This window comes from Acanthochromis polyacanthus, chromosome 19 (genome assembly GCF_021347895.1).
Source record: "Acanthochromis polyacanthus isolate Apoly-LR-REF ecotype Palm Island chromosome 19, KAUST_Apoly_ChrSc, whole genome shotgun sequence".
Lineage (NCBI taxonomy): Eukaryota > Metazoa > Chordata > Actinopteri > Pomacentridae > Acanthochromis > Acanthochromis polyacanthus.
The window spans coordinates 15,927,782-15,954,297 of record NC_067131.1 but is presented as its reverse complement, the minus strand read 5'-3'; the positions used below and the strand labels follow the sequence as shown (position 1 = coordinate 15,954,297).

The following is a 26,516-nucleotide window of genomic DNA, read 5'->3' as shown; positions in this document are numbered from 1 at the left end:
TCCAGTAACTACCATTTGTTGTTGTGTGGCACACAGGGAATTAACACTTAGTCAAAGCTCTTACACTGCAAGGAAATGCTAAAAGGGTCGATTGTAGGGTCAAACTTGTGAACTGCAGTGAAAAGCCGCCTATTATTAGCTTGGTGTTTGGTAGTAGTTTTAACAATGCGTCTAAATGCACGGCTATGAAGCGCAGTTTGGGTTCGATTTGACCGTCAACCCCCGACCAGCTGACCTGTCTTGGCGTGTGTGGCTCCTGGTAGCTGGGCAGGATCTTCAGCACCACACTGCCGCTCGCCTCCTTCAGCATCTCCTGGAGCACTTTGGGGTCGTTGCCCACCTCCTTGCCGTTCACCTCCTGATGATGTCGCCCACGTGGAGCAGACCCTGCTGGTCGATCATGCCGCCGTGGAGGATCCTGGCAATCACCAGCTCGCCGCTCTCCACTCGAAAGTCACTCCTGCACACGTATACGCAGCGGAAATAAAATCATCATTTGTTATGCGGCCAAACTAGCTAGAAGACCGAGAGAACAATCTGGCAAAGTCCCCCGCTGCACAGCAGTATAAAAGACAAGTGGGGGTGAGGTTAAGTGTTGCAGCCACTGCAAGTGATGAAGCCAAAGCAGAAACAGCTTAAGCTGAAATCAGTATAATGGCCACTAAATGCTGTCTGTAAAAAAACAGCCTGCCACATTAAAAAGATATATTTATCTCTGCTTGCTTGACACGTCTCCAAGGCAAACCCAGTATTGTGGTGCCTTATTCCCCCTTTAGGCTCCACTTATGCTTTCTTAACTTTGATCAAATTTGGAAATTGTGACACCAGCAATGAGCTACAAAGACCTGTAAATGACTTCACAGAGAGAGTTTGAGGGTAGAAAGTGATACACTAGAGCACTAGCAAACATCTCATTGAGTTGTGTGTATTAATCAACAACATGTCAACCAGATGCAGATAAATCCCTCTCATTTTGTGCTACAAGGCTGTATAAATCTGGCTTATTTCTCTGTTTAACAGTGGCACAAAAGGATCTCATTATACTGAGTGGCATGCGCTGCACCAAAGGCATAAATCATTACTATTCACTGAGGAATTTTATCTGTTTACAATTTATAGCAGGGCTTCCATCCTGCCTCGGTGATTCAGATGTGGCAGCTCCTTAACTGAGCAGACTTACCAGGTGCTCACCAGACACCTTGCGAATGCCGGACCATCCTGACTGCATCTGGTGGAACAGGCTGGTTGTTGAGGGCTGCGTCATGAAGGACAGGGCTGGGAGGAGGAGTCTCATAGTTTTTCGATGCCACAGAATCGTGGGTCTCCAGGAGTGACTGTAAACATTAATGACAGGCGATAAAACCATTGATTAGATCATATAAATCATGCCGCAGTGCAAAACCATGGTGGTAAAGCTGTGGTCTGTGTGGACACTACACAGACTGATGGATATTAAGCTACTGCAGCTCCAAATGAGTGAAATCTATGCCAGCTGAACATGCATCATTAAGCATGTACATCACACTGAAAAGCAGCCCAGGCTTTAGCCCCAGCGCCTATTAATTAAAGCTACAGTTGCTGTGAGGTCTGAGCTCTGAACTGGAAGTGAGGCTCCTTCAGGATGCGGACGAGCTCGTCGGCCGCCTGGCTCATGTGTGCTAAGGGGCTGAGCTCCTTGAGGATGTCCTGGACCAGCTCCACATTGTTTTCACGCACAGCCTCCAGCTTGGTCTTCAAACCGCTCATGAGCCTGGAATTAGTGAATATAAAGACACATTACTTAGCAAGAGCATATCTGATTCCATGAAGCTTTATCTCTCCTTTAAATACTGTTCTTTTCCTCAGCCAACTAAAAACCCACAGTATTTTCTTTAACTTTCAGCTCCAATTAGTGCCACCTTGTTGGCAAGCAGTTAAGCACCTCACTCCGTTACATGAAATGCGCTCTGACTTCTGTGGGTGTTGTTTTGCTTCCATCTCAGAGGTAGTAAAGAGCAATGAACAACAAAAACGGCAGCCGCAAACCAAGCCCCTGCTGAGAAAGCAAACAGCCCGTGTTCATATATCTCGATTCAAAGATAAGAAAAGTAAGCACAAAGTTGAGTCAAATCTTGGGCCCTGCAGGTTCTCCAATGTGTGCTGTGAGACATCAAATATTTCAGGGAACATTAATTTTTCACTTTCTCCTCCTCTACCGCCAAGGACAGAGGTGGACACGGCTTCTGCACCTCTGGTTCAGGGTCACAGATACAAAATAAAATATTGTACTTTCCTCACTGCTTCTGACATTTTCAGACTGTGAATCTAGATATCAGTTTGTAGTATCAGACTTAATATGCCATTATATTCGGCTGTATTGCAGCATTGCTGTACTGTATAAGCCATTCAATGCCTTCAGAACCTGCGAGCACTTTTGAAAATATAATTGCAAATGCAGTCATTTACAGCACACCATTGGCAAGTGAACACTAAAACAATGTTGTATTTGAAGATTCACATTGTCAGGCAATCCACAGAGGATTGTCTGCTGGGACTGACTACTACTCTGGCAGCCGCGATGTTTGTTTGCTGAGGAATAAGAGAGGAAGAATCCCTGCCGAGAGACAGGATACAGTGCACGTACACGCAAATAAATACGAGGATATTCACACACGCCTGCACGCACAGTCGCACACGCACACAAATCACTTGTAAGTGCACAACACCGCACTGAGAGGGATGAAATCACAGCAAATACCTTCATACACAAAGCTGCATCTAAAAACACAGGAGCTCTTCGGCCCTGTGCATCGAGACGGCAGCAGGTAGAATTTCGGCTGCCTCATGGAAGCGAGCTTGTGTTAGTAGCAGACACTACTTATCTTCCTCCTCTCCACCTAGACGTTTCAGCAATGAAAGCCAATGAGCGCTGCAAGGCAAAAAGCTATTGATGACAAAGCAGACTTACAATTATAGCAAGTAAACAGTGTCTTTTAATGCCTCCTTACAGCTGCGCAGGTAGAACTCAGCTTCTTGGCTTTGACCTGAGATGCTCAGAATCAATTCCGTAGCATTCCTCCTTGTTTTCATTTCAGTGCCACATCCTCCATGTCTATGTTGCTATATAAATAAACACAGCTCGATGGCAGGTTTCTAAGATTTTCTTTTGAACCAGATTTACTCCATTGTGAGTTCTAAGTGCTACATTAGACGTGAATGTGAACACAGCTTTTACTCTTGATTTCTGTTACTGTGCGTTCAGCTAAATGTCAATAGCTGGCAGGAAATGGGGGAATAATTGTCAGTATTTAACCTCTTGGCACATGTTAACTAAATTGTCTTGCACCAGCTACTTAGCATTGTAGCAAGATTCATTATTTTGGAGGCAACACGGAGCTATTTTACAAACACACTGAAGTCTCATTACACAGTCTAAGGAAATGTGATGACTTGGAAGATGGTCTGAATAGCACGGGGTCTATACTTAAATGTCGAAAGGCAAGTGCCAGCTCATTGAGTTGCCTAAACGCCTCAATTGTTCCTGATAGATATACAGAAGAGCTGAGCACAGAGTCACAGCCACAGTCATATCTGCTCATCTCCAAGTGCTGCAGAAGCATTTTTGCATTTTAGCTCTTGTTGTCAATGTCTGCTCATTGTCAGTCTAATCATCATCCTGATTCATTACAGAACTGCGGATTGTACTGATTGCGTCATGAACGCGGTGAAATCAGCTCAACCGACTGAAGCCACAATGCCATATGTGTGCAGGCGTGGACCCCTGCTCCGTCCGTCTAGCTCTCTATTAGCATGTTCTTCAGTTCTCTGCGCGCTAAGTGAAAGCTTGTTAAGTGTTTATAGATCCAGCATTGGGGTGAAGAGAAAACCATCATCTTGGAAATCCTTTTCGCCATCATTCAGCAAGGCTCACCGCTTGCATCAGCAAATGAATCTTTTATGAGAATGCTCGTCAATACGCTGGTACCAAGAAGCGCTCTGACGGACGCGCAGCACAAACACCAGTGTCATTGCCCTACAAGCAAACCATCACAGATAGACTGCAGCTTCACTGAGCAACAAGCTGCAGCAGCACTAAAAAAAGCAGTGACAGGATTCAGAGGAGTGTATTATCTGGGCTAAATTTGTACAACATCACCAAATACATCAGTAGCTCTCCCTCCTGTGTCTATTATAAATATACACACGTGGACAAAATTGTTGGTACCCCTCAGTTAAAGAAGGAAAAACCCACAATTCTCACTGAAATCACTTGAAACTCACAAAAGTAACAATAAATAAAAATTTATTGAAAATTAAATAATCAAAAACAGCCATTACTTTTGAATTGTTGATTAACATAATTATTTAAAAAACAAACTAATGAAACAGGCCTGGACAAAAATGATGGTACCTCTATAAAAGATTGAAAACTATTTGACCAGAGTGACATGATTAACTCAGGTGTGTCATTTAATTGACATCACAGGTGTTTCCAAACTCATAATCAGTCAGTCTGCCTATTTAAAGGGAGACAAGTAGTCACCCTGCTGTTTTGGTGAAAAGGTGGTGTACCACACTGAACATGGACAACAGAAAGCGAAGGAGAGAATTGTCCCAGGACATCCGAAAAAAATGATAGACAAACATCTTAAAGGTAAAGGCTTAAGACCATCTCTAAACAGTTTGAAGTTCCTGTGACAACAGTGGCTCATATTATTCAGAAGTTCAAGACCCACGGGACAGTAGCCAACCTCCCTGGACGTGGCCGCAAGAGGAAAATTGATGACAAATTGAAGAGACGGATCGTTGGAATTGTATCCAAAGAGCCCAGAGCAACCTCCAAAGAATTAAAGGTGAACTCCCAAGGCCAAGGTACATCAGTGTCAGATCGCACCATTCGTCGTTGTTTGAGCCAAAGTGGACTTCATGGGAGACGACCAAGGAGGACACCATGCTGAAAAAAACTCATAAAAAAGCCAGACTGGAATTTGCAAAAATGCATGTTGACAAGCCACAAAGCTTCTGGGAGAATGTCCTTTGGACAGATGAGACCAAACTGGAGCTTTTTGGTAAGGCACATCAACTCTATGTTCATAGACTCAAAAGCAAGCATACGAAGAAAAGAACACTGTCCCTACGGTGAAACATGGAGGAGGCCTCAGTAATGTTTTGGGGCTGCTTGCTGCATCTGGCACAGGGTGTCTTGAAAGTGTGCAAGGTACGATGAAATCTGAAGACTATCAAGGCATTCTGGAGAGAAATGTGCTGCCTAGTGTCAGAAAGCTTGGTCTCAGTCGCAGGTCATGGGTCTTCCAACAGGACAACGATCCAAAACACACAGCCAAAAACACCCAAGAATGGCTGAGAGAAAAGCGTTGGACTATTCTAAAGTGGCCTTCTATGAGCCCAGATCTGAATCCCATTGAACATATGTGGAAGGAGCTGAAACATGCCATTTGGAGAAGACACCCATCAAACCTGAGACAACTGGAGCTGTTTGCTCATGACGAGTGGCCAAAATACCTGTTGACAGCTGCAGAACGCTCATTGACAAATACAGAAATCGTTTAATTGCAGTGATTGCCTCAAAAGGTTGTGCAACAAAATATTAAGTTATGGGTACATCATTTTTGTCCAGCCCTATTTCATTAGTTTTTTTTTTTAAATAATTATGTTAATCAAACAATTCAAAAGTGATGGTGATTTTGATTATTTAATTTTCAATACATTTTTAATTTATTGTTACTTTGTGAGTTCAAGTGATTTCAGTGAGAATTGTGGGTTTTTCCTTCTTTAACTGAGGGGGTACCAACAATTTGTCCACGTGTGTATACTGCATGCCCATCCTCAGCTACCACTTCTCCGGGGAAACAGAGGAGGTGAGCAAACTTGATTTAGTTTTAAGCTCCTCTCCCTAGACAGAAGAGCCTCAACAGATTCCACTGCAGCATCTAACTCTGCCTGTCCATTTCTGATGAAAAAAACTGCTTACCTAAACTAATGAGCGCTGACAACACAAAGAGAGGCAAAAACTTTCTGTGCGTGATGTAAGTGCCCACATAGTTTTCCTTACACACTTTGGCGCGCACAGCGGAGTACTTTTTCCCCTTCTTCTTCCTGTTGCCGTGGAAAAAGTCCACATTGTTAAAGGCAAAAAAAAAAAAAAAAAGGCATGTGAAACTGTGCTCTTGGCAAGAAGTGGAAGGAGAAGACTTTGACAGGAGAGAGAACATAAGATGTAGTGGGATGAAACTCTGAAAGACTGTGTGCCACAGCTAAGCTCTTTCGCTCTTCTCCCTTCACTTCAAAAAGCTAAACTCTGCAACAACGACATCACTCTTCTCCATGTAATACTAAGAAGTGGCTGGGGCTGGTTCCACATGAGGAACGCTGAGAAATGGTGTTTAAATGTCTTCCTCTGTGCAGAAAGTTTCTGAGAAATCAGTTGGATTATTCAGCTGTACTATCTGATACAGAAGCTTGGATATGTCGAGGTGATTGAAGGAATATAAGGATTTCAGAACATTGTAGAGAAACTTCAATCAAACAGAAGTGTTGGCTGCAAATAGAAAGTGGATTTTACAATTTTCTTATTTATTCGTACAGACTGGACAACAATTTGAGAGCTGTAAAACTTGTTTTGAAATGCAACTATGTTGAACTACAGGGTTAAGGTGATTCTTTATCCATCCATCCATTAACTATACACCGCTTAATCCTCATGAGGGTCACAGGAGGGCTGGAGTCTATTCCAGCTGACTTAGGGTCACCAGTCCGTCACAGGACTACATATAGAGACAAACAATCACACTCACATTCACACCTACAGACAATTTAGAATCACCGATTAATATCAGCATGTTTTTGGAGTATGGGAGGAAGCCAGAGTACCTGGAGAAAACCTACGCATGCACAGGGAGAACATGCAAACTCCACGCAGAAAGATCCCAGGCCGGGATGCGAACCGGTGATCTTCGAGCTGTGAGGCGACAGCGCTTACCACTGATCCACTGTGCAGCCTATGATTCATTATTTACTTATTATTTTCCTCCTGCTTCTCTAAACGACTAGAAACTCGGTGTATTAAATTCATGTCAACAAGTGAAAAACGTAGAAGTCATATTTGCCTCATATCTCAGTTTTGAGCCTCACAAACTGAAACATGCCTAAAAATGCATTTTATCATTTGAAGCCAGGCTGTGACTGCTTCTCTCTCAAACCAACGCCGACACAATTTTCCACACTTTTATTACCTACAGGACTATTGTTGCTCTGCTATCTGCTCTCCCCAGGAAGAATATACCTCAAATAGAGCTGTTTTAAAGCTCAGCTGTGTTGACAAAGACCAGAAGGAGAATTCACGTTCCAGCTAGTCTCTGCAGAAGGTACCGGCCTGCTTTAGAATAGATTTTTAGGTCCTCTTGCTGGTTTATAAGACTCTCAATGGTCAGATTTGCTTTGTTCTAATGAAACTTCCTGAGCCCTCTGGTATCTGGCAGTGGCCTTTTAATTACACCAAAAGTCACAACAAAAACCCACACCTTCTTCCTTCTGTTCTTGTGGCCTTCCTGAAGGCCTGAGGGCTGCAGAGAAAGTGGATATTTTTAACAGCAAACTCAAGAGCCACCTTTTTAGTCTGGCTTCTAATTGGTTAGATTTTTTTATGTACTACATTTATTTGTCTATTTATTTTTACATTTTAGTCTATTTACTTACTTCTGACACACTCTTTTTTTTATTATTGTCTTATTCTGTTATTCTGAATCTTAGACCTATCCTGCCTCTGGAGTTTCTTCATTGCATTTATTTATGATGGTGCTTTCTCAGATCCTCAGTCCTGGCTTATGGGAGGAGGTGCTGGTTAGGGTGGTATTGCTTTTGCTGTTGTTTATTTAACATTTTGTTCTGTATTCTGTATTTTGATGCATTCTATTTCTACAAAAAGTGCTATACAAATAAAGTCTGGCTGACTGATCGATATATGGGATCACTATATGGGAATTATAAGCACAGGATTTTGCCACATAGACATCTGTGATGTCTTTTCTGCTTGTACTTGGCATTTACCCCAAATCTAATTACTCATATGTGACTAATACAAGCAGATGAGTGTCTCCTACAAGTCTGAAAGAGAGAGTGGAGTTGGTCAGAGTAAAGGAAAGCTGTGTCAGTGTCAGCTTCAACTCACAGTATGTCATTTCTACGGGCATCACACAGTAACAAAAGCTGTAAATGTTTTATCGCATGGGTTCATGCATGGGTAGTCTTTACTACCATTGCTGAGGGAAATCATGCTCATATGCAAGGTCGTGTATTGCAGTTTTATTCACGTTATGTTAGTCATTTCTGTAATTTCATTCAAATAAAAGAGCTGCAAGTAACCTAGTGTTAACTGCTAACTTACCATTTGATAAGGCAGCTACCTAAACAGTGACTGTAGCTACTGTTATATGGTGAACTCAGTGGTGGTGCAGCCCAACGCTCTTATCTGAGGTCAAATTATCATTACGATCCATCACAAGTGAACATTATCAACAGCAGGGATGCTCTGCTGTGAATAGTGGTAAAGTTAGGGGTCAGCTGGGGCACTGGTTGCTACAATTCATAATTCAGGTAGGTTGGATAAGACAGTCGAGCTGATCTTGTTTGGCCCCAACCCCTCTTCTCCCAATGATGTAAATGAAGAAAAATAAACTGTTATAATGAATAAAATTAAACATTCTTCTAGGTTTGAAGATGGTTGGAAACATTTGGGACAATGTAGGTCCAGAAATTAGCTAAATCTATAACACAGGTTTTGTCATTTTTGGTGTTTTAATGCAAGAATGTTACCTGTTGTGTCTTTAAATGTACGCCAAATGCAATGAATTCCAATAATATTCACATTTCACAGTGGAAAATGCCATTAAAACATCCATAATCTCTAAATCAACTCCACACAGACAACCTGTCTGAACCTTAGAGATTATAAAGAAGCGAGTTGCTTTCAATTCAGCATTATTGTAAACCAAACTAAGATCCACATCTAAGGCAGTCAAACAAGTTTTTGGAATGAATAAATGTAAAAACTAATGGCTGTCATTCATTTCTTCATCTTTCATTGATCATGGCAGTTGCTGCTCCATCTACACTTGTCAACCTGTCAAACATGATGAATGTGCTGTTCTCTGCCGGCTCTGATTGGTTATTGAAATGTTACATTGCCTTGTTAGAATGACTGACAGGTGGGAAACTGCGGAAATGCTAACAGTTCTATAAAAAGAGAAACGTCTGTATCTTCTTATATGCTGAGGCAGATAAAAGCCTTTCATGCATTTTTGTTCAATTCTGTGTAATTTTGTGTATCCCAACAAGATACACAGCAGGCACATGAGCCAGAGGAGTGAATTAAGTGGTTTTAAGTCTGTCTTGTGTACAACATACAGTATGTCCAGCTTCTCTACAAGTGAGTTTGAACTTCAAAATCAAATTAAGCACATGAAACTATTGGGAAATACAGTGAAATTTATCAGAAATCCGGCTGGTGATAATACTGAGCAGCTAAGAGAGGGGAGGAGCTGTTCACCTCCTTACATTTGGGTTTTCATCTGCCTATCCAGCGTGACACTCAGCGAAATAAAATACCAGATGTCTCTTTTAATTTGCATTTTCAACTTATGAGAAAACAATGAAGCAAGACCACTGAAATGGAAATGTGATTGCACTTGATGAATGCAAGCTGTCTTTTTAGAATAATTACTGCAAGATGGAATTTAAATTTTAAATGTAATAATGGGCGCCAAAAGTTTCCATTTTCGAATGCAATTTTAATAAAGCTTCTCACAATTCAGTGAAAATATTACGGTTTGTCTTCACTGTTAATGTAAGAAGCTGGTGCTAATGATGATACTCACATAACATGTTAATGTAAAGGCAAAGATGCAAAATGACTGTATATAATATTCATTTAAATTATTAATTTGCATGCACACAATATGATTAGTTTTGCAGCAGACACAGTAATTGGCATACAGTTTAACATAGCTAGCCTATTTGGCTAGGATGCAACGGTGATGTAAAGTTTGTGATGAAAGCTGAATTCCTTTCTCATGGACTTAATTGTTAAAAATAAAAAAAATGTAAAAAAAAAATCTGTTAAAGAAACAGTTACAAAAACCTGGCAGCAAGAATGCCAGAAAAAAAGTTAAAGAATGGTAGAATAATGGTATTTACTGGCTGAATTAAACACAGTAAAACAATGTCATTTCACAGTCACATATCATAAAATAGCAAATTTGCAAAATTACTTATTTTTGATGTGAGTGTTATTTAAAGTTTTGGCCTGCTATTTATTCGTGTGTTTTTTTCAACATATAAATGAACTTTTTCTGGGATTTTATGAGATATTATCTGCACTACCATTCAAAAGTTTGTAGTCACTTAGAAATATCCTTCTTTTTTTTTCTTTTTTTTTTACAGAAAAGCAGCTTTTTTTCCATGAAGACAACATTAAGTGAATCAGATTTATTCAAATTGATGACTACAAAATACTTGTGCAGTTATGTTAGCACAAGAATAAAAGTTGAAGTTTTCATGGAAAACATGAAATTGTCTGGTTGACCTCAAACTTTAGAACGGTAGTATGCTTAACACAACAGGAAAAATCAGTGAAACTGCATTTAAATCTGATTTACCTTTTTTCAATCCTTAATTCTCAGCATTTTTTTTGTTTTGCATTTTTAAATGTAATAAAAAAAGGTTAATTTTTACAATTAAAATTATATTATATATATATATATATATATATATATATATATATATATATATATATATATATATATATATATATATATATATATATATATATATATATAAATACAGATATGTAATGTAGACATTTTGTACAGTTTTGGTCTGTTTTTCTATATTAATCAAGTAAATTAAGACATGTTCCTGTGACTTTACTAGTTATTATCTGTAATTTAAGAAATTCCAGAAAATCTGTAAAGTAACATTAAATTGTAAAAAAATACTGTTGAAAACTGTGTAAAAACACTGATAGATAAATGCCCTGGGTGCAGACTGTATTGATAAAACTGACATAAATAAGTAGAGGCAGCATTTTACTCTGACTGTTGGAACTGACTGATGTTTTCTCAGTATCATTTATTGTTGTAACTGGGTATTTTCCATGCATTTAGCTTTTAGCCTAATTTCTATTCGACAACATTGTGTTTATTTTATTGCACAGCAAAGCTATATTTGTTGAGCTGAAAGCTGTTGCCAGTAACCAAGCGTAGGCTGCTGTGGTTGTGTCTCTAAGAGTGAGTGGAATATGCTGCACATGTTGCCTGCCAGTAGAGTACAGTTGTCAAATCATGGTACTGTCTCATCTCTTAAGTAAGATACTTCAAATATTACATTAGTAAGAACAATCAGCCTCAGATTTTGGTGGGGAATGCAGAAGATACGTCTCCCTCAATATTTAGAACATGTGTCTTCTAAAATATAAGCATGTATGTATGTTGATTCAGCAGGGATAATATAAAATGAGAAAAGCTGATCTACAGGAGAATGAATATTTGAAAACAATACAGAAAGTAGGAGAGTCTTAATGCATTACATTGAATTACATTTCCAACTATCACTTGAATTTTGTGCTTTCTGTGTTCCTTTACATGAATAAAGACCTTTCCAGGATAAAGTGACACAAAAAAGGCACAAACTGGAGCAAGAAATGAAGTATTTGATGTTGAAAATTCAAATGAAACCCATGAATAGAAAGCTTCAAACAGACCAGCGATCGGCATTGGCTGATACTGCTTCCAGCAACTGGTGATTAAAAATCGGCGTCGAATGCAACTAAAATCTCTGAGTTTCCTTTGTTGCATGTCACACAGACACATCTGAGCATGTAGCACACGGTATAAAGTTGTTCTCACCACTGGGCTCTCCATGATGCCTTTGAGGAAGATGAGGTCCAAGTCATTGGCAGTTGTGGAGCTCGTGCTATCACTCAGTGTGTCCAGCGCCTGATGCATGGCTACAAACGCAGGGGAAAAAAAGGAGAAAAAATATGAGTTTATATTCTTCAGTCACCCGCGAGAAACAGAGCGAGTCGTGCATTTACAGTAGTACGTGGTTGACTGGAGGAGAAGTGAGCAGGAGGAGGAGGAGAGGGAGCTGCCTCGCATCCTTTCTCAAGCAATTTCACCTCTGCCAGTCACTCTGCGCCTAAGTCTGTCACAAGCGACAATATCTGTCTCCCACAACTCCCAACTTCCTGCCTCTCTCTCTCCCCTACCCACATGTTCACACACATACAAAAAAACAAACACGCAGCTTAACAACAAGGAAAATGCAGAGAGAATAAACATTGTTTACATGTCCTTGGAGCTTCAGTAAAAAGCAGCTGGACTTCTCTTTTTCTCTCTTTTTAAAGTTCCTAGGATTACCATGACCTGGATGACTGAGAATCTACACATATGTAATGCTTATAGAAGCCTGATGAGATTTTAGTAAGTCATAAGTCAATGGTCAGACTTTTAAATGATATTTTGTAATCCACAGAGCAGCTTTTGTATTAAACCCATAACAGAAACACATGCATGTTTGCAACTGTTTCTCCAAGATTCAAAATCAAACTCCGACACCTCAACAGGACGTTCAATCAATCAGCAGCTGTAGGGTGACGTCAGCAGTTCGACGAAGGTCAGAGAAGGTTCAGCGTAGCTTCACAGAGTCGCTCCTGACTTAGATTATGAGTCATTAAGGCACCAAACACGCTGACATCAACTAGCAGCCGGCATTAATCACCGCGCACACGAGTGTCAGAAGAGTGGGCATTTTTATTCATTCGTCGGATGTAATGTACTTTACAGACGCAGAGGCTTTTGTTGTCTAAGCTAAAAATACAACAGTGGTTCTTAATGCTGATGACGGAGGCAGACTGGTGGTCCACTGCAGATCCAACTTCAGAGGCCTCATCTCCTAAAAAGGGCATATAGAGCACTATGGTCCAATTAGAGAGCTTCTAATTAATTTTGTGGTAAAAGACAGTGCCCCAGTTGCTTTCTGTGATTTAATTCTAACCACATTTTAAACATGTATCACCTTCAAAAAGGAACATGACAGATGTATTCTTAGCACGCCTAAAAAAGTAATACTGACCCACAATGATCACAATGATAAAGCAGGAGACACTTAGAGCTGTTAAAAATGAAAACACTGTGGATGGTGATGTGATGGCTGGAAAAATCCAGCATTATCATTTTTAAAAAATATATATACTGTTGCTGGCAATAGTGCTTAAAGATGCAGTGTAATTGCTGACTCTTTATTTCCAGTGATATCAAGTTCTGTGACTTGTTCTGCTGTGTACCCACAGCTACTATATTACAATCTCTGGATTTTTTGTGCATATTGTTAAATATGTTTCCATATTATATGAATATTAGACATCATAAAAGACTTACAGAGCAGTATACAGCAGAGGCTTAAAGTAGACATGTTTGAGAAGACGGCGTTCAAGAAAAACATGCTTCACTTTGCACATGCTTGACTCTACCTGAGCTTCCTGCTGTAGCTGCCTGACTGTCTGCTGCAGGAGAACGCCTGGTTTATCGTTTGCAGCAGCATGTGAAAGAATGTCAGAATTTTTTGTTCTCAAACACCAGCTGTACCTTCAACCATCTCTGCCTAAGGCCAATTTGAATTACTAATTATACTTAACAGACAACATTTAGAGTACCTTGATGCTGGCAGGGGTTGAGTATCAAATAATCTGTAATTCATTTGCCAAACAAAAGAACAAAGTTAGCTATTCTCTGCTTCAAAACCAAAGTCAAAAAATGCTCTAATTTTGTTATTACAAATGCCTTTTATAAATTATGACTTGGAGTAAGTGATAGAATAGTGGATGGATAAAGAGCAGAAGGGTATTGTGAAAAAAGACTGAATAAAAATGAAACACCACGTACCAAGGTCCAGTTCCAGAAATATGGTTAAGTGAAAAGTGAGTTTGCTGAACCTGAGATCAGAGAACCTCTGGAAAGACTATTCAGCAAAGAGCATATATATATATATATATATATACACACGTGGACAAAATTGTTGGTACCCCTCAGTTAAAGAAGGAAAAACCCACAATTCTCACTGAAATCACTTGAAACTCACAAAAGTAACAATAAATAAAAATTTATTGAAAATTAAATAATCAAAATCAGCCATCACTTTTGAATTGTTGATTAACATAATTATTTAAAAAAACAAACTAATGAAATAGGGCTGGACAAAAATGATGGTACCCATAACTTAATATTTTGTTGCACAACCTTTTGAGGCAATCACTGCAATTAAACGATTTCTGTATTTGTCAATGAGCGTTCTGCAGCTGTCAACAGGTATTTTGGCCCACTCGTCATGAGCAAACAGCTCCAGTTGTCTCAGGTTTGATGGGTGTCTTCTCCAAATGGCATGTTTCAGCTCCTTCCACATATGTTCAATGGGATTCAGATCTGGGCTCATAGAAGGCCACTTTAGAATAGTCCAACGCTTTTCTCTCAGCCATTCTTGGGTGTTTTTGGCTGTGTGTTTTGGATCGTTGTCCTGTTGGAAGACCCATGACCTGCGACTGAGACCAAGCTTTCTGAAACTAGGCAGCACATTTCTCTCCAGAATGCCTTGATAGTCTTCAGATTTCATCGTACCTTGCACACTTTCAAGACACCCTGTGCCAGATGCAGCAAAGCAGCCCCAAAACATTACTGAGCCTCCTCCATGTTTCACCGTAGGGACAGTGTTCTTTTCTTCGTATGCTTGGTTTTTGAGTCTATGAACATAGAGTTGATGTGCCTTACCAAAAAGCTCCAGTTTGGTCTCATCTGTCCAAAGGACATTCTCCCAGAAGCTTTGTGGCTTGTCAACATGCATTTTTGCAAATTCCAGTCTCGCTATTTTATGAGTTTTTTTTCAGCAGTGGTGTCCTCCTTGGTCGTCTCCCATGAAGTCCACTTTGGCTCAAACAACGACGAATGGTGCGATCTGACACTGATGTACCTTGGCCTTGGAGTTCACCTTTAATTTCTTTGGAGGTTGCTCTGGGCTCTTTGGATACAATTCCAACGATCCGTCTCTTCAATTTGTCATCAATTTTCCTCTTGCGGCCACGTCCAGGGAGGTTGGCTACTGTCCCGTGGGTCTTGAACTTCTGAATAATATGAGCCACTGTTGTCACAGGAACTTCAAGCTGTTTAGAGATGGTCTTATAGCCTTTACCTTTAAGATGTTTGTCTATATTTTTTTTTCGGATGTCCTGGGACAATTCTCTCCTTCGCTTTCTGTTGTCCATGTTCAGTGTGGTACACACCTTTTCACCAAACAGCAGGGTGACGACTTGTCTCCCTTTAAATAGGCAGACTGACTGATTATGAGTTTGGAAACACCTGTGATGTCAATTAAATGACACACCTGAGTTAATCATGTCACTCTGGTCAAATAGTTTTCAATCGTTTATAGAGGTACCATCATTTTTGTCCAGGCCTGTTTCATTAGTTTGTTTTTTTAAATAATTATGTTAATCAACAATTCAAAAGTAATGGCTGTTTTTGATTATTTAATTTTCAATAAATTTTTATTTATTGTTACTTTTGTGAGTTTCAAGTGATTTCAGTGAGAATTGTGGGTTTTTCCTTCTTTAACTGAGGGGTACCAACAATTTTGTCCACATGTGTACATACACATATTCATATTCATACATTAATTAATCATTTCATAGTTTGTAGGGTAATACTGAAGGCATCAAAACTATGAAAGAATACATATGGAATCATGTTGTAAACAAAAAAGCGTTAATCTTCAGTATTAATCTAAAATGTAGGAAATCATACAAATAAATAAAAAGCACTGAATGAGAAGGTATGCCCAAACCTTTGACTGGTAGTGTACATATATTTATACATACACATTTGTGTTTATTCATGCTACACAGCTAAATTATATATTTCGCAATTTTTGGTTAAAAGATTTCATGTCTAAATAAAAAGAAGAAGAACTTTGAAGGCCTTTCTATGTTCTAATGTTACCCCGGTATAGATCTTGTGCTTGCATAATATTACACGTTTATAGAATGGCCATTATTTCCGTTCTATCGTCTTGGCTTTTATTTTGCAGGGTTTTTTTTTTATTTCTGCCTGCCCATTGTTACTGTTCAGTCGTCCGTCTTTGGGTCTGGATTATGTGAGTTTGGTTTTCTTGGTTTTAATTTGGAAACAAAAAACAAATAGAGCATAAAAAACAACAGCATAACTTCAATTTTGGATTTTCAAATGAAAAATATACATAAGGAATTGTAAAAGAACAAATGGACTATGTTTAATTGGTTTTTCACTTTTTGATTCTGACAGCTGAAATGGTTTTCCTGTTCCTGGTTTTAAACAAAGCCTTGATTTATGATGGAGTTTTTTTCCACTGTAAATTGATGATACTCAGACCATGTTCCAATAATGTATGTTCCAGTATGAAATGCATTTTGTCCTTGTTCCAAGTAAGCTGATTTTTAGCTGAAGTGGTTCACATATTATGCGGATAAGTGGTTGAAGCACTGAGTTCCTGGTTTGTTTCCCAGCTGGAGACTATTTACTGTTTGTCATTCCATTGCTCTTTTCCCCACATTTTCTGTCTCTTTTCACTGCCACTATAAAAAACAATAAAGCAACATGAAACAATAAGCAAAGTTCTCAGTGATCTGAAGAATACCATTTACTGGAAGACTTCACTTGTTTTTTTTTTTTTTTTTATCCTCTAACCCAAAGGACCATGATTTTATTCAGCAGTTTCATTGATGTGCAGCCTGAAGCTGCTCTATTGTCAATAAACAACAAAATTACTTTATCGACTCAAAGAAACTCTAACTCCAACAGAAAATGTTCTCTAATCCCCTGAGAATGATCCTTTTGATCACCAAACTCAAGCAGGGACACTCAATATATCGGAGGCTGATGTATTATCAAGAAAATGTAATTATTGTAATTATTCAAATGATGGAATTTCAGCTAATTGCTATGCACCGACAATGAATGAACACTAATTGTATGCAACAGTTCAGCCTAATTAATCATATAATTTAAAATGATCTAGCTTGTTGTAGACTTTGATATTAAAGCTGCACTTAACCAACGGCACATCAAGAGCACAGTGTCTGTTTGTGTCAGCAGAACAGGGAGGTTGACAGAGGAGAGAAAACAAATGATGCCACTGGGCTGTTAGCCAGTTTATTAAGTCAAGGGCTTTAGGGAACCAGCTATTATTTCAACAGTATGTAAAGTTACTCTAATGGCTTTATTAGCTTATGTAGCAAGTCAGAAATGAAATGAAAACCCCTTCTGGGGGTTCTTTTGTGCTGCGGGGGGCATTTTGCTGGTGTAGTTTACGTCCAGTTAAGAGTTTGCGCAATTTAATACAAAGTTGTTCTGAGTGATCACCTGTATCGTCTGATGAAACATTTCTGACAGAAATGGACTCTTCAGGATGACATCATCTACAGGGCACTGAATGGTTTGATTATGATTATACAGTATAAATCATGCATTATGTCCTTCACAGAACTCAACTCAACCTGATCACCTATAGGAGACTTAGACAGTGTTCTCCAACATCATCACCAAAACACGATATAAGGGAAGGTCTTTTGCAAGAATAGTGTTAGTTTGACTTACAAAATCAATGCCAAGATGCATTGAAGCTGTTCTGGTGTCATGTAGTGGCCCAACATCTTACTAAGTCACTTATTGTTCTGTTTCCTTCAACCTTTAACCCTAAAACCAGTTGGCGGGTTCAAAATGCCTTTTAACTTTCAATAAACTGCCAAGATAACATATATTATCATGGCGACAAATCCTAAAAACAGAAGGTATCATTGGATTTTCAATGCTCATACGAGTGATGTGCTGTTCCAGTGGAAATATTAACATAGCCTAAGGTAAAAAAAAAAAGCGATACATTATGAAAATCATTGTATTCTTCAAGTCATATTCAAAATTATTACAATAATTTTAAAAACACTGTGAAGAAACAAAACTCTGTAAAAGGAACAAAAAAAATGGTACACTCCTTTGACCATGAAGTACCATTAGTGACGAAAAATTGAGAGACTTTCGGATAAACTAGGCTGGACTGTAGGCAGTGTTTACACTGAACGTAGCAGTGAAGTATGGAAACACATCAAAATATACCAAAAAAATAAAAAATCTATGTAGAGTATGCAGAGTCAACAATTGTTCCAGTGATGGTAACACCTGTGGGAACTTGAAAAAATGTCTTGCAGATTGACTGAATTTTGTTTTTCCATTTTTGTAAAATAATTTCTTAAAAAAAACTTCATCTTTTGATTTTCTTTTTGATATTGTAACTTTGTCATACAGCACAGAAGACATTTCACAGTTCTCTCTACTTATAGCGGGCATAGTTGGGCTGTTTCCACACAAATGCAGGACTTTATACTGCAGCGAAAAATGAGCCAACAGTCAGCAAAAATATGACAGATGCAAAAAAAAAAAAAAGCCCAGAAACTACTTGGAGTTCAGAGGGTTAATGTGTCACATGCTTGTCAATAAGGAGGTAAAGTCTGGTCATTAATTACATACAGAAAACCAAACAAGGTTACACTAATCATGTTTTCTTTCTGTTATCGGATCAGTATTAGTCACAGCAAACAGATAATTATGTTGTCGTTATCTGCCCTGAAATTTCATATCTACCTTCTACAGGCAGCAGTGAGAACACAGACAGAGAGAGAGAGAGAGAGAGAGAGAGAGACTGACTGGAGAAGAGAAGCTGATAAGAGTGTTCCCATTGATGCTGCACATTTAAATGAAATGGACCGTTTCATCAGCACATCTGCATCACAAGGTGTGTGTTCCTGTTCAGGTCTGTGAAAATGCTGCCAAATGATTCCTGTTCCCACTGTTCTGTACTGACCAGTTGGAGATTTTTTGTCAAATAAATTAATAAGTTTGCAGATATTTCAAGAACCATCTCTGGCCTCCTTCTGTGATGTCTTGGGAGGTGCACATTTATTGTATGTCAATGCACTAAGAGTCATAAAGACGGGGTGCACAACTTTGCTATTGCTCTGGTGGAAAAAAAAAAGCCATAAAGGCAGGAAGCCAGAGGGAGACGACCTCGATGATTATGCAGCCCATCCGCCGTCTTTCCCAATAATTTGATAAGTAAATTAAATAAATAATTATGCGAGTCTTCCGCAGTGAAGTCTTGCTTTCCCTCTAACACCAGCTCTGCTCCAGCAGGACAGTTGCCAGATTTGTGCCTGGCAGAGAATATGGGACCAGCAGGCTTGGTTAACAGGTCCTGCATAATTCTCTTTAATCACCGCAACTGTACGCCATTGTTACAGCCACACTGGCATTTTTCCCCAACGCTAGCTCGTCTCTGCTCTACCTAGACGTGCGTGTGGAGGTTGCTCTTTTTAATTTCCACTTTTTTCCTGTGCTGCTCCAGATTCTTATTTAACTTTCTCCCACGTGCTTAGGCTGTCTTTATACATTTACTCATGTCAGGAATCATCTTCTTCTTCTTCTTTCAGTCCGACCTCACAGTCCTGATAAAAATGTTGAAGAAATGGTTTTGACTTGGACATTTTGTGATACTGTCATTGCTTGGGTGTCACAGAGAAACCATGAGAAGGTGCGAAAAGGACTGGAGAATAATACCCATTTCAGTGCTGGGTATGACTGGGGCCCATCTATTATTCATAGAGATGATTAAAAATCCAACTTGTCCTCCTTCTTGGGTCTCACTGCTTTTCTTCCTTGTACAAGTATACATCAATAGGATAATAAGGGTTGTCCCCTTAATTTTCCTTCGCATGTATCACAGCTCAGATTGTCCGTGTAGGTCAAAAGTTCATAAAAGAGGTTTGAATGTCAGGCTAACATACACTCCCTTCTTTGTAAAACTTCAACCTTTTTTTCGAAAACAACTCCCTCCTTAACATTCAGGTCGAATATTTAATCTTGTATACCGCTGCTGTCAAAGCAATCCTCCCTTGCATAAACCTGCATAAACTTCCCATAAAGCTGCACAGCAAGGATGCAAACTGCAGCTTTTTTTTCATGACTAACAGTATTTATCTTTCTTCTGCTCATGACTCATATCAGTCCCACAGTTGCATGTAGACATTTGCATAATAATATACTCGGGTTCTTTCATCCTCTGAGCCTTTACAGGTGAGAACTCAGAAGAAAGTCATTTTTCACTTGACTGAACCCAAATTGCCTACACCACACACTGTGACTTGATATCATTAGAGAACTTGCATTTAGCAGGTGAAGGCCCAAGAGCGCAAGAAAGGGGCTCAGGTGCGGAGAAGCGGCTAGATGTATGTCATGCGCTGGACAGAATCTACTCCTGAAGGGAAATGTAAAAATGTAAAAATCTCTGCGTGCTTGAGTAAATCTTGTTTTTACAGTATTTCATTACTGTGGGTCGACTGGATTTAAGGGGAAAGTCATGAAAGAGAAACCCAGCCAGGGGAGATAATCGCAAGCTCCCAAGAGACGACGACGGTGCACGCAAAAGGTGACATATAGAGACTAAAAAATGTGGTGGCGGTCTATTTAATTTTAACGCCATTTCCGGAAAAAAAACCCAAAACCTTCAAGTGAAAAACAACTTAGTCAGCAACGTGTCATCCGGCTAAAATTGACTGTAATAACACAGTGCGGTGACTTTGCGCATCACCTCTCGACAAAGATTACCGGAATAACAGCTTCCTCGCCATGGTGACAGCAGAGGACATGTAATCACCGGGAAAACAAATTAAAGGTGCTTTTGACTGCTAAAGTCTCATCTGAGGGGCCTGTTCACCTCCAAGGAGACTTACAATTAAAGTCAATGTCATGAAGGCAGCCAAACAATCTGGGCTGTTATTGTTTGCGGTTAGAGCACAGCGGGCTACATGAACCTCTTAGCCAGCACTTAGCGAAGGTTGTTCGGTTGCTATGGAGCAGCGGTTGGGGAGACGCAGAGGAGAGGATGCACAGGAGGAGCTGAGGGAGGCTGGAACACAGAGCAAAGGGATGTGGGAGATACAGTTGTGTTGTTGTTCCTCCATGTTGAACCCTCTTGGGGGTTTAAACACAGAGGAGTACAGTGTGTAGCTGACTCTCTCTGCTTCCACTTTCAAAACAATCCAAACAGTCTGCTCTGTTGAAATTTCTACAGATAAACAAATGGCTTTAAAATGCAGATTGAGTTAATGCTCCATCCCAGAAGCATAACACTGAGTGAGAGAGGCGCTATTAGCAGCAGGTAATGGGCAAGTATTTAAGTGAGTGAGTGTTGTGATCGTTTTCTATCAAGTCAAGTGGTAAAAAGCACACATTATGCTTTTAGGGTTGCTCTCTTTCCTTTAGTGTGTTATTTGTGCGATAAAAGCCCACACTAAAGGGAGTTTTTCTCTCATACAGAAAACACTGCTCCTTATCTGCCTGAAAAGCCTCATCTGGAGTGCAGGTTTTTCTTCCGTTACTTATTTACATCACTGTGTGGCAAATCTGCATAACGTCTGATGTGTGGCTAGATTAGCTTCAAACAAATTAAGAACAGCTTTCCAGCAGTTGGTATTACAAGTGCCTACAAAAACACTGACTCATGGTCAACTTCATTTGGCTGTTTGGAGAATAATTTACCAAGCAAGACTCTTTCATGTCAAAGTGAAAACAGGTTTTTACAAAGTACTGACATTTAATTCAAAATACAAAATGTAAAATAAGTGGTTACAGAAATATTCACCCCCATAAAGTGACTCATATGTCAACACAGGTGAAATCAACTGGTGCTAGAAATCACACAATTTTTAAAATAGAGATAATCTGACTGCAGTAAATGTATCTCAAATGACTGTACTATAAAGACACCTGTATCAGGAAGGCTCAGTCACCAGTGAATCAGTATTCCTGGTGACAACTACATAATGAAGACAAAAGAACACTCCAAGCAACTCAGGAGGAAGGTACAAAACATCTCCTGGAAATCGCACCTCCCCAACAAGTCGCTATATTGTCCACATGTATGCTTGTCATCCATCATTAGGCAACTTAGACTAGCCCTGGCTGGACATGTGGTGAAACACAACGAAGCAGCTGGTCGAGTACTGTTATGGAAACCTGATACTGTCAGAAGAGATTGGCAGGCCTAGAACAACATGAAGGAAGGTGCTAGAACAAGACACTGGTCTGGAGGGCAAAGAACTTTCAATTGCAATGCTGGATGAAGACGTTTATTCGTGTCACCAGTTTCATCGGATGCACTTGACTGACTGAAGCAACTCAGTGAAGTGGTTTTTGTAAAGCACAAGTTAGGGAATAAAGTCATGAAATATCTTCGAAGTACAGTTAAATTTACTGAAATCCATCCAATGGAAGGAATATGGCACATTTGTACATCTGTTTTCAAAAGGCCTACTTCAAAAACTAAATACCTATGTGGGAAAGAGATTAGTCAGGGAGGCCACCAAGACACCTATGACTCCTCTCAAGGGGTAACAAGCTTTAGGGAGAGACTGCAGTGTCCAGATATGGAGAGCTGATGGAGACCTACATCTACACCGCCTCAATGTTGGAATTGCACTTAAACATGCATCTATAGAAATCTGTTCTCATGGCAAGAAATAGTCTTTTTTGTAATATTTTCATGTCAAAATGTCCAGCTGATGTTGACAAGGATTCAATGCTGAAATGCAACAAAAGGGAAACCTTCCAAGGGAGAAGACTTTTTGTAGGCACTGTTTTCCTCACTACAACTGTTTCCTATACTATACTTATAGATGTAATGTTAGGGTATGTAACCAACATTTCCTTTCTTTTGATGGGTCAGCTGACCAACCAGGGCTGACTGAGCTTTTCAGGAAGGAGGACTTCAAAAGACAGGAGCTAAAATGGAGCATTTCAGACAGATGGAAAAAGTGCTGCAGCAACATATAGTATGAGAAAAATAATGGTTTTTTTTAACATTAAGGCATGTAAAACTACTGTATTCTATTAGACTCAAAAATGAATCATGAACCTGTAAGTGTGCATAACAGGGTCTCTTTAATTGATAACTCATAACTCCTGTGTATTTCTTCCTCGTGCTCTGAACATGGTAAATCAATTGGGTGTATACAACTTTATAAAGATGCACTTTACTCATCATTAGTGTTATTTTTCATCTTGTAGCTCTATTCATGTGGGAGGGTGCAGCAACTCCTAATCTGTGTCTTGAGTTACACTCTGTTTAAAAGAACAAAGTTCCTATTATATCACCAACCAACTCAAATGGACTGTTTTGAATTTCATTTAAGTACCACAAATCCCAGTCCAAATTAAACAGCAGATCTCTAAAAGCCCCAATGACTGAATAAACAGAACAAGAGTGTTGTGTTATTATTTTGTAAGGAGGAAAGAAAATAGAACAGCCCAAATCCTAACTTTTGACAACTGTAGAGCATTCACACAACTTTAATTTCGGCCTGGAAAACTCACTAAAGCCACTTTAAAAGGGCACTGAAAGTCATTTGCAGTGAATACCTGGTGGTGATTAGTCAGGCTGCTTTCATTGGAGACGTCAAATGTTTAGTTTCACTTTGCAGTGCCGTAATAACACTTGCTTTGTCCTGGGAAAACACAGACAGACTTCTGAGTCGTCGTCTCCTAAAAAAAACTCATTGATATTCTCACTGTTTCCTGGAAACACTGTTAAAAGTTATTGCAGCCTTATTTCACTGTCACTCTATTAAAATGACAGAAAGAGCATGTCGAGAATGACCCTGGAAACGTTTCAAAATGCAAAAGTCACCTCCGCACAATAGAAAACTCTTAGGCATCAACATACATTATTAAATACTTTTAGATTGCTCTTGGACTTGATTGTATTCCCGGCTCTCCGGCTAAATATAATTACTATCAATCCCTCAGGTAGCAAAAGATGAATGTTTAAGACAGTGGTGGAGAGTGATATTGGATTGGAATATAATCCACCGTGGTGTGTGCCAGAACTGATGAATCATTTATGACTGAAGTATATGATTAATTTGTCCTTATGCTGGGGGATTCATGAGTCGTCCCAACTTGAGGCACATGCAGAATGTAATCAGTCTCCACAAACTTCAGACAACAGCACAGAGCGTACAGAAGGCAACGAATCCAAATAAAATGAGAACTCTGCTGTGGTGTAACAGTGCTAAACTCTGGATTATTAAGTCAGCATCCCCCTGATGGAGCGCCATGAAAAGACGAGCTGGTTCATCATGACAAGCTGAAGTGAAGCATGTGTGGGCACATCAATTGTGTAACGTACTTGAGTGGCCAATCTGTGTGTGTGTGTGTGTGTGTGTGTGCTACTTGCACAGGCTTGTCTTCAGATAAATAGACCTCATCTGGTCAGTATAATTATTGACAGCAAAAAAAAATGTATGTGGTGATGTGTTTACCACTGTAACACCACAGCAACAAGGCTGTGAGTTCCGGATTAGATATTTCCCCACAGTCCAAAGACATGCCTGGTAGGTCGGTTGATAATTCTAAATTGGCTGTACGTGTGTGTGTGTGTGAGCGTGCACGGTTGTCCTATGTGGATTGAGATGGGCTCCAGACCACCTCATATTTCCTCCAGGATAAAGAAATTATAGCTAATGGATGGATGGATGGATGGATAGATGGATGGATGGATGGATGGATGGATGGATGGATGGATGGATGGATGGATGGATGGATGGGGGAAAAATGCGTTATTTGAATTATCATTTGCACAAATGCAGTTTCAGGCAGAAGCAAATTAACTTGTAGTTACAAGTTTCGGACCTCAATTCCTTGTTGTAAATGTAAGAAATTAAGCCAGTATTATTTTTGGGAATTTTAAGGTTCTACAGGTGTTTTCCTGTTTCCTCAAGTTAAACGTAGGTGGACCTACTCTATACTGTAAAGAGAACAATCCTTAAAACCACAGTGAAAATCTTTATATTAAAGCTGTAGGAAAAGAATATTTAAAAACTACAGAATACTGCAACCAAGACTGTAAAATTAGTTCAAAGATCAAATAACTCTTTTAAATGTTATTGAAAGTACTGCTTTTTGACATTATGAACTATTTTGGTTTGTTAATTTTACATTTAATATGTGAGTTAGTACTTTCTTCTGTGATTTTACTAGAGGTGATCTGTACTTTAACAAAAATAACAGCTTATAAAGATATTTGTCATTTTTAAACCTTTACACACATTTTTTTTCTTTCCAATAATGGAAGTATCTTTAAGGTAACAATATTTTTTGCTAATTTAAATACAACAAAGCAGTCATAAATTGTAACATGGTACATGTGTACTTTTATAACATTTGTAATGTACAGTTTTTGTCTGTTTTTGTTACGGTCAACATGTAGATATATATTTTTTTCTGTGATTTTCACAGACATCTGTTATTTAACAAGACAGGACAATAACAATAAATTGCCAAAAAATTAAATTTAAATTTAAAAATACAAGACAGCATCAGACTTTTCATATAAATATGCTGCAGCCACACTATGTCTGTAGAAACTGTCAAGTTTGTTGACACCCAGTTCTTTTCAGCAAATTGGAAACATTATTAGTGATTGGAGAGCAATTATAACTCGGAGGCGGAGATGAACAGTTTCTGACAGTTTTTTTTTTGTAATTAAGGCTGAAACAATATGATGTACACACACTATGAGTACGATTAATGTGTAATTTTCTCGCCATAACATGTGAAATAAGGCTAACAGGAGAGTGAGTCAGCTGCAGTGTGTTCTGCCCACACAGTCCTCAGAGGACATCTAATCATCCAAAATAGTCAACATCAGCCATACAGGTGAATCTTGGGTGTGTGGGGTCTTTTACAAATCCAGAAAATTGAAAATAAATTGTACACACTAGAGAATATACTAAAGACCTTGGATGGACGTCACACCTCATTTGAATGTGTTCCAGTACAAGAATTTCCAGGAAAACCACAGTGTTCAGGTTAGTCAACACCAGCTGATAACACTGCATTACACTTTATTTTATATAAGCACAACAGCAGCATGTTCTGTGTGTACGACTGATTTAATAAGGTACAAATTTAAGAGACGTGCTAATAAACTGTTATTTCTAAAGCTAATACTGTTGGATGTTGAGGTCTTGGTTGATAAGGTCCTGCTGGTTATCCAAGTGGGAAATTCAACCACAACAGGCTTCCAGTAAAAATATATCACTAGGAACACAGGAAATCATGACTTCCTAATTAAAATGGAACACACCAATGCCACGATGGGAGCATTTCAGAAGCTGATGTGGTCATTTTTCCTCAATTGTTGTGCTTGTACCACGGGTAATTAGGCTACTAAGTTAAATGTTTTCTTTATGTCTGTTTTGCTCATTGTTGTGCTGTAGTCTGCAAAGCTAGTAAAGTGCAGTCATGAAACACAGATCTCCTCCTTGTCCTAGCAGGAGGTGAGTACTTGCAGTTGTTTTATTACTCCACCAAGGAATGCAGTGGAGTTAT

At 39.2% G+C, this 26,516-nt stretch overlaps 1 protein-coding gene and 1 long non-coding RNA gene across 2 annotated transcripts in view; one reads left to right on the top strand and one right to left on the bottom strand.

Moving 5' to 3' along the window:
- mpp2b (MAGUK p55 scaffold protein 2b) overlaps positions 1–26,516 on the bottom strand; it is a 41,032-nt gene that overhangs the window by 10,559 nt on the left and 3,957 nt on the right. Inside the window, 7 exon segments of the mRNA XM_051939929.1 lie at positions 236–360; positions 363–457; positions 1,173–1,210; positions 1,212–1,337; positions 1,603–1,729; positions 1,731–1,750; positions 11,901–12,001. Coding sequence (XP_051795889.1) covers positions 236–360; positions 363–457; positions 1,173–1,210; positions 1,212–1,337; positions 1,603–1,729; positions 1,731–1,750; positions 11,901–12,001 — 632 coding nt within the window.
- The window catches only part of LOC127531180 (uncharacterized), a 50,095-nt gene continuing 28,762 nt past the window's right edge, over positions 5,184–26,516 (top strand). The window contains exon 1 of the long non-coding RNA XR_007938164.1: positions 5,184–5,598. This is a non-coding gene — a long non-coding RNA (uncharacterized LOC127531180). The remainder of the gene's footprint in view (positions 5,599–26,516) is intronic.